The 9784-nt window shown below is 35.9% G+C and overlaps 1 protein-coding gene across 1 annotated transcript; it reads right to left on the bottom strand.

The window, feature by feature from the left end:
• Positions 1-478: 478 nt before the first annotated feature.
• On the bottom strand, positions 479-3675 carry LOC130552097 (uncharacterized). Its single transcript, XM_057330197.1, has 4 exons — positions 1681-3675; positions 1235-1435; positions 829-1082; positions 479-742 (listed from the first exon to the last, which is right to left on the bottom strand). Exons 1-4 carry the CDS (start codon positions 1829-1831, stop codon positions 629-631), a joined length of 720 nt encoding a protein of 239 aa, XP_057186180.1. The 5' UTR covers positions 1832-3675; the 3' UTR covers positions 479-628.
• Between the last annotated feature and the right edge of the window lie 6109 nt (positions 3676-9784).

Genomic DNA, 9784 nt, shown 5'->3' with positions numbered 1-9784 from the left:
AACAATGTTTTGCATCATTTGGATTTGAAATAAAAAGACTAAGGGTGGGTTGCACCAACAAGGATTAGCCTTAAATCTAGATTAAATCAAGGTTTAACCTTGTTTAAAAATAATCAGGTTTATATTTAAGATATCATTTGATCCAGGTTTTAATTTTGCAGTAAATCTAGATTAATTTTAATTCTGTTGCTCCATTATTTTAAACTCTGATTTATCTCTCAGTTAGGGATTAACTTTAAACCAGCTACTGAGGAGGTTTAAATAGGTAATAAAAAACATATTTATAATAAAATATGCGGCAAACGCTGTCATGGCGCTCAAGGCTTGTGAAATGTGTTTATGGATGATCAGACTGATCAACGAATTATCCAGAGAGAGGTTTTAAATAGCAAAATTACGTTTCTTTTACATGCACGAGCTGTTTATTTCCTTTTTACGTGACAGTGCAACACTGTTGCTGTTTAGTTACACTGGCAAATCCATCATGGCGGACAAAATGAATCGCATATGACGGTTTAAATACAGGTTAAAGTTTTAATCCACGATTTGTTAATCTCTGTTTAAAATTAGGTGGTTCAACGCAATTTGAATTACATTAAAACTAGGATCAACAAACCCTAGATTAGCTCTAAACTCTGTTTACTTTAATCCTTGTTGGTGCAACCCACCCTGTGGTCATTTTACATTTAGTGTTGTTAAGCGGTATTGTTGCGTACCCTATTGCTTCAGGCCCGGGTGAGATCTGCATAAGAAGAAAAAAAGAAAAAAAAAAGTTTCACAAACATTACCTTATGTTAATCTCTGTAAATTTACAATAAAAGTGTTTACCTCCAGCAGTCTCATTGCAAAATGAAAACAGTTATTACATTGTACATTGTATGGCTCATTATAATCCATCGCCTTCATAATTTTGTCAAGGAGGTTTTTAGGTATACCAGCCTTCAAACGGTAAACCCACAACTTCTGGCCTGAGATGAAAATTTTCACACTTATTTTGGAAACCCTTCCATTTACTGAACTTTGGTTACTGAACGCAACTGAACTTGAGCTTTGCATTGCTGAGGGGTTGGTTGGGGTAGAACCTGAAAAGCACAGAATAAAACAAAAAAGGAAAGGATTTTATGTAGATATTTGTGTGCATTTGATCCATATAAGTAACTAATAACTAATAAGTAATTAGAACTAATGTCCCAAAAAACTGATGTTGTATTTGGATTTAAAATCAATTTATTACCTGTATATTCAATGACTTCATTTCGACCACAGTAAACTCCAGCGTGGTAGACTTTTTCTCTTCCCACCACTTTCCTCAGACAAAGATCTCCAGTTTGAAGTTTTGTGATATCAGAATCAGTCAAATCTCCAGAAGAATCCATTACAAGTGTGAGTTTTTCGCACTTGCCTAGCATTACTTTTATGAACTCCATTGTATAGTCTATGGTAAACATTTTACATTACAATTTACTTACATTACTATAATGAGTTACATTATACATATACATTAAATTAAGTGTAGACTTGTCTCTCATTTATTGTAAAAATGTCTGATTTAGCTGTTCACTGTTGTTCACGAAACTTGTTATTTTAAAATATTAATAATTCGTTCTTTTATATATTTCAATACAAGTTTGACTGAATAAAAGAATCATTTTAACAGCATTAGATTTAGATTAAAATTACCTTGTGGTGAAGCAAACAAGCTGTGACAATAAAGTTTCCGTAACTCAGTAAAGGTCAGTTGTTCTTTGCTGGAATCTGCAGTTAAAGTCAATACTTTTCGGTGGGCATAACCACAATAGGCATTACATGACGAGACAGGAGGAGACATCATTTCTAACTGTGAATTTATTGCCCATAGATACTATTGATGCAAGTCCATCTTAGTCCTCAGTTTTCATAAAAAGGTCAAAGTACCTGTTTTGCTGGGCTGCACCTGCGCGATACCTGTTGTGTCTCATAGCTATATACTGTATGATAACACTTACTTTATGTGTGATCTATTGCCATTTGTGATGCCTTATCACTGTATTAACTATAGCTGTTATATATGCAGGTCAGTTTTTATTGAGGCTATAAAGAAAAAAGGTGAAGTCAAAGTTAAAGATTAAGATTAAAGTCCTTTTTATCCAGTAGAAGACATTTTAATGTTTTGAGTTTGTTTGAGGTGGTCAATGAAAGCTGTTACAGTGTTGTACTGTGATCAGTGAAATATGTCAGGAACATGTCATCACTGACAGCATGAGACATATTTGAATAGAGAAGAATAGAGAGAACTAATGGCCCTACAGTGTATTCCACTTAGCATAGCCTTTTAACACTTGAAACAATAGATGCCTGCTTTAATCTACCTTACATACTTTACATGACCTGATTCTTGCAAGGTCTTTCATGTTTCAAAGAAAAGAAAGTAGACAAAACGGTCCACAGCACAGGATGTGGCAAGCAGTCCCATGAGTTTACAGGGGCTGCACAGCATACAATGATTTGTTGTACATAGACACCGGAAATATGCTTTGCAGTTTAAGGATGATTTAGGTTTGTGAATTTTGTGATTTTGTTCATTTATGTTATCATAACAGATGTATATGAAATGTAATATGAAACTGTTGCTGTTTTTTTCTTAATGTTATGATTTAAATAAATCAAACCAATGACAAATTGCAAAAATAGCACTTTCTTTTTTAAGATTGTATCTGTTACCTTTTGCATTAATTACATAAACTTAAAAAGAAAAACACCTCCTTTACAGCATTAATCAATTTTGGTAAATGTTCATTGACTTCATTCCTACATATAACAATACATTTAAGCAGCGCAAGTGTTTTTGCAGTTTCAGCCCGACGCCGTTCTCATTGCCCCTGGTTTTAAGTCAACGGCGCAATATGTATTTTTTGTTATTTAAAGAGCACGTTAGTAGAAAATGCGCCTCTGGGCGGGTCCACAATGCGCTTTCACTTTACTTATTACACAGAGGGAAGCGCAGCAGCACACAAACATGCCAAATATAAAAAATCAATGGATTACAACGTAAAAGACTATTATTGTGTACATAAAGATAAAAATCTGGTGTTACAACAAATTCTGTGACCGTCATGTTTAGTGATCGTCACGTCTAGTTTACAATGCAGATGCATAAACCACACCCCATAGGTAACAAGTTAACATCAAGCGATAGAGAATACAAATCACAACGAAACTACTGACTCAAAACTAAACCCACAATAGCTCGTTTTGTTGTCTAAAAGTTCATAGGAACACTCACCTGCTCCCAACGCAGTCAAACCCAAGACAGAGACCTGTTTCTGTTCATTCAGATAGGGTCAAATGGTCTAAGAAAATAAACAACTATTTTTGCACAGACAGCTGAGTTTGCTACAGTCCACAAACGGGGTTCCATCACAAAGCTCTCAAAGTTACGTATATGCGCGCCTATGTAACGTTACACCATAAGCGTGAGGTAATAGCGCGAGGTAAAGTGACTCCCCCTTTTTTAAAATGAACTTAGAAAACCAAAAAATATCAAATATGTTAAGAAAAAACAGGAATATTGGTACACACCTATGCACCTGTCAGGTTCTTGCATCTGTGTCTTGTCTTGGTTTTCTTCTTTCTCCCATCGGGACATCAATGCCTTTCTGTGATTGGTCAGATTTCCCGCTCATTTTTTACTGTAGTTTGATTTACTGTAAAATTACTGTATTTTAATGGTGCCAAAAGGATATTTCCCACAATGCATCAGTAACACACAGTAACATACTATACAACTGTTTTACAGTAAAAATACAGTTGATATTACAGTTAAATACTGTGTAATTTACAGAAAGCAGTATAGTGTTCATTTAAATGCTTTTATTGAGTTGATATTACTCCATTATACATAAAATCACTTTGTAATTTGAAAATCTGATTATTCAGTTGCTATTTTAAGTGAATTGTTTTCTGATATATTTGATTCACTGATCAACAAACTTTTTTAAATCACCTGGCAATAACTGAACTTATTTCAAAAGTCAGATTTTCTTTAATATCAATCATTCTTTCTGATGCTGTTTGTTTGTGTCATTCTCTTTCGCATCTTGTTGTTAAATTAATGGTTTCTCCCTCTGCCATGTTGCATTCTTCTGAAGTAAAATGAAAAAAGGATTATTGTAAGTGGTAATATTACAGCTCCCCACCCATCGTTTCTGTTGTCAGAAATCCAAAATCTTTTATTTAACAGATTTATTACGATACAAGTATGTTATACAGAAAATGACCTGACCTGTTTCATTTTGCAGGCTGGAGAATAGAAAATACAAGAGTTAGATATTTCAAGTATCTTAACTACCGTTTATTTAAAATGTAAATGTTTAATTGAAACGATTTTCTGTTTTCAACATTAAACATAAACTAAATGAACAACATGAATATTGTGACATACCTATTTGGAATAGCCCTGCATGAAAACTGCATAGAAGAATAAACATGATTAATTAAATCTGAGTTAGTACTTATTTAATACCTTTATAAGCATGACAAAATAAGTAAACTGTCATTTGCCTACCCCAAGCAATCTCAGTGCAAAATGCAAGCAGTTATTTGTCAAAGGTTGGTAAATTCCAGCATAATCCATGGCATTATCAACATCTTCAGAGAAGTTTTTCGGGATGGCAGTCCGTATACGGAGGATGCGGTATGGCTGTTGTCCAATGAAGTTCCTCACACTTCTCATGCTCACTGAGCCATTCTCACCTGATGATGAATAACTTGTGGAAACAGTACAAAACGTTGCATTTGAAGGGGCTGTAAAAGGGATATAATGCAAATAATGTCAGTATTAGTTATATAGCACAATTGAAAACAGCACTTGTTGTTCAGTTTGCTGTATAATAAATAATAAACAAGGACTAATCATTTAAATTAATAATAAAATAGTGAAAAAAATTATTTACATTAGATCAAATTTGATTATAAATTAATAGAAATTGTCTGTTTTTAAATTATATTTAATGTCATGTAGTGTGGGAGCAGTTTTAATAATATCTGGTAAGCTATTTCAAAGCTTAGGTGCAGCAACTATGAAAACTTTGTTAACTTAGTTTCGAACAAGTCTTTGGAACAGTTAACGGTTTCTGATTGGACAATCTAAAAGTTCTCCCTGGAGTATGTTCAGACAATTGATCCGAGAGATTTTACCTGAAAACTCAATGACTCGTCTGCCGTCGTACAATCCAACATGATAAAATAAGGACACAAAGCTCTCAATTTTTCTCAGGATTAGGTCTCCTGTTCTGAGCCTATAAATTGCATTTTTTATGTCATCGTCACATGGGGCATCACATTTTTTGATCAGCTGATAGCTTCTGTCTGTGCCGCTCATTAAGAACTGAATTTCTTTCCATTTCATCTTTACACCTAAAATGAAGAATACTGCAGATCAAAAACATGTTCAAAGCTATTTATTTAATTTCCTGTAAGTTATAAACCCCTCACTGCTTAAACTAGCTATGTTAAAATGTTTGTTTTGACATTTTATGGCTTTATTTGACAAGACAGGAGTGAGAGACAGGAGAGACTATATGGGAGAGAAAGGCAGACAGAAGTTATGAGAAGAACACACGCCTATAGATCTGGGCCTGAACATAATAAAGTAGCTACAGCAGTTTATGCAGTTAAAACCATTTGTGTACCAGTGGTGTTAATTTATTATAACATTGTTTAACAAGTATGATTCTGTAAACATTTTGCATTTTGTCAGCTTATAAAGTGATTAAGAGGACCGAATAAATAGACGTTTATCATTGTCAACATATTTTTCTTATTGTAATTAGCATATTGCTAGACACTTCTGATGTGCCTACTGTAATTTCCTCATTACAAATATTAGCCAAATGAAATAAAGAGAAATACTTCTGACTGCAACTTCAGAACTGAAAGTGAAAGAGCAAGTTATGCGGAAACTATGGAAATTTACCACTTGTAAAATCAGGACCAACTAAAAAAAGGGAAATTAACTGGCCGCAGAAATAATCTAGATTGTTCCCGAATTCCTTATACTCTACAGTAAGAAACTGACTATGCAGGTAACAACATCTTAACACTTTTGAAACTATGACTTTATGTGTCAGTTATGACTTTACAGAAATCTACAGAAAAGTTCAAGGAGACTTTTCTCAGTCATGGACATTTGACAATATATAGTTCTGTGTTATCTATAGTATGAGCATATGTCCTTATGCAGGCCAAGAGAGCAGCCCTAAAATGTATTTTTGAGGTAATGGTTAGATTTATCAAGGCTGTTTTAAATTCAAGAAAATTACCTTGACAATGAGCAATGCAGCTTTTAATCACTCTGCAAAAATCATAATTTTCACTCAGTTTCTTACAGTATCTAATACAATTTGTGAACTTTGTTCTTCAGTGCATTAAAGGGAAGTTGTTGCTTGTTTTTGAGTGGAGTATGCAGTTAAAGTTTACCCCAGTGGGTCATTTTCAAACTATAATATAAAAATTCAATTTTAAATGTAACTGTATTCATTGTGAACCATTCAAAATTCTCTCTAGTAACATTATGCCACAAATAATGCTGATAAATTTCTAACTTTTGTATAAACCTACATAAAAAGTACTGTAATACTTTTTTAAAATACACATTATATAGTCAGTGCATTTTTAAATTATTTAATGTAGAAGCAAGAGGTGTATATTTAGCATTAAATAGGAAGAACTTTAAATTAAAACAAAAGGAAATTACCTAGAAGAAGCAACGTTTTTCTTAAGCGTCTGTCACAATGTAAAGGGACTTTTTTGTCGGGTTATATAGTGTCTACCCCAGTGCATTTCAGTGGGTGTTTCACACAAGTTTTACTTTCTGTTTTACTTCTCCTGTTCTAATTAACATGAATACTTTCCCACAGACACATTGGTATTCAAATTCTGTGTGAATTGTCAGTTACAAATTGTCATGATTTTTTCCTCAATTTTTGTATCTGTCTCTGACTATTATGGAAAATTATCAATTATCATATCTAAAGTCTTAAGGTCAACCCTTCCTGTTGTTTATAGTGTAAATTTAAAACAGTTTATAGAATAAATAGTAAATACTTCTGTAGCTTGCAGTAGTAAAAACTTTCCTGACATTGTAAAGAAGGCAATGAACTCTGAGGATTGGACTTTGATTGGAGGTAGCTGGGTGGGTGTTGTAGGGAGTGGGGGGGCTTGTTGGTTGTGGTTCGGGGCGTTTCATTTGTTGGGACTGTGTGGGTCTGGTCTGGTTGGTCTTGTTTTGTGGTCGATGTCGGACAACAGAGGAATAAAGTTAATTATGCCATTACTACTTTTCCCTGGTTGTTCCTCTGTTGTCTGTTGTTGATCGCGGAATGGGACCGGGTTGGACCTGCACGGTTTCGGCGGGTGGGGCTTCCTGGGTCGCGGCACGTGGGCTCTCCCTGTTCTTCGTGGACGTTGCTCGGTGGCTTTGGTCGGGGTCACTGAGTGCAGCTATGACACGTCAGAGGAGATCTGGCACTCCCGGCTGAGCCTGGTTTCTCCCGAGGTTTTTTTTTCTCCATTATTCATCATTGGAGTTTGGGTTCCTCGCCACAGCAGAGCAGTGCAGTGTTGGCTTGCTCACCGGGAGACTGCATTTATTTATTTATTTATTCATTTATTTATTAGATATTATTTATTATAATGATCTAGCTTGGTCTATAAACACCATGCACTGTGCTGTGTTTTACCTTTCTGTGTTTTTCTTATTTGCTCCTGTAAAGCTGCTTTGGAACACTGCACATTGTGAAAAGCGCTATATAAATAAAATTGAATTGAATTGAATTGAACTACAATGTTGACAAATAACTGTGTGCATTTTGCACTCAGACTACTGGGGTAGGCACATAACACTTTCATTTTAAAACAGACATGCATTAATACACATCACACATAGGCTTAGATAACATGAATTTTTTTCCCTCTACAGCAGTGGTCACCAACCCTGCTCCTGGAGATCTACCGTCCTGAAGATTTTGGCTCTAACCGCAATCAAACACACCTGAACTATCTAATCAAGGTGTTCAGGTTTGCTTGATAATTACAGACAGGTGTGCTGAAGCAAGGTTGGAGCTGCAGTCTGCAGGACGGTCGATCTCCAGGAACAGGGTTGGTGACCACTGCTCTACAGCATACATTGGGAAAACCACAACAGTATGTATAAAAGTTTTTTACAAAAATGTTTTTAAATAAGTCTTTTTTCCGCCACAGCAAACCACTACAAAAGGGCTACAGTATGTTACAAAAAGTTATTTACATATACAAAATATTTTTTTGAATGTTTATAAATATACATTGATAAATATTTAGTTAATGAAAATCATGTTATCCTTTTCATTAGAAGATCTACTTGACCCCTCCAGTGTTATCGTGAAAATCACCAAGCTTATGATGTTTGGAAATTCTGACTTCGACGACAAAGAAAAGGGGACAATGGATTTAATGGTGGAGTTGCTATTGAAAAATTACGGTCTGTAAATTGATATCATTTGTATGTACAACTCCGGCCTCGTGCCCCTGGCCTAACAGCCATGCTGATATAGAGTCATATCACACTCCAACTCGAGCAATGTTGCTATAACATATGTCATGGTTCTGCCGCATCATGTCATGTTTCTCGTGGTCTAGTGGCAGGATCATGACAGAACCCCATGTTTCATGTGGAGAGGGGTAATTTTGGCTCTTATGGCCTTCCATACACCCTCTCCGGTCTGTTCCCGCCATCTCGCCTCCTCGCTATTGCTCGTTTATTGTTTCATGCCCTTCACCTGTTCCCTCTCGATTTGATCCCTTTATAATGCCCTTGTGTTTTCTGTCCTGTGCTGGTTCATTTTGATTCATGCGGTGTAAGTTCCTGCGTCTTGTCAAGTTTAGTCTAGCGTAGACATTTTGTAAATTATGTCAAGTGTTAACTGTAGTTCTTGTGTAGGTGTAGTTAGTCTTCTTAGTCCTGTCTTGTCTTGTTATTACACTCCCTTGTTTTGTTATGTTACCCCCTCGTGGTTTTGTTTTGTTTTGTCTTTATTACATACATACGCATATATACTGTATATATATACACTCACCTAAAGGATTATTAGGAACACCATACTAATACGGTGTTTGACCCCCTTTCGCCTTCAGAACTGCCTTAATTCTACGTGGCATTGATTCAACAAGGTGCTGAAAGCATTCTTTAGAAATGTTGGCCCATATTGATAGGATAGCATCTTGCAGTTGATGGAGATTTGTGGGATGCACATCCAGGGCACGAAGCTCCCGTTCCACCACATCCCAAAGATGTTCTATCGGGTTGAGATCTGGTGACTGTGGGGGCCATTCTAGTACAGTGAACTCATTGTCATGTTCAAGAAACCAATTTGAAATGATTCGAGCTTTGTGACATGGTGCATTATCCTGCTGGAAGTAGCCATTAGAGGATGGGTACATGGTGGTCATAAAGGGATGGACATGGTCAGAAACAATGCTCAGGTAGGCCGTGGCATTTAAACGATGCCCAATTGGCACTAAGGGGCCTAAAGTGTGCCAAGAAAACATCCCCCACACCATTACACCACCACCACCAGCCTGCACAGTGGTAACAAGGCATGATGGATCCATGTTCTCATTCTGTTTACGCCAAATTCTGACTCTACCATTTGAATGTCTCAACAGAAATCGAGACTCATCAGACCAGGCAACATTTTTCCAGTCTTCAACTGTCCAATTTTGGTGAGCTCGTGCAAATTGTAGCCTCTTTTTCCTATTTGTAGTGGAG

The sequence above is a fragment of the Triplophysa rosa genome, linkage group LG3 (assembly GCF_024868665.1).
Source record: "Triplophysa rosa linkage group LG3, Trosa_1v2, whole genome shotgun sequence".
In the NCBI taxonomy this organism is placed as follows: Eukaryota; Metazoa; Chordata; class Actinopteri; order Cypriniformes; family Nemacheilidae; genus Triplophysa; species Triplophysa rosa.
Note: the sequence above shows the minus strand (reverse complement) of the source record. Positions and strands in the feature narration are given on the sequence as shown.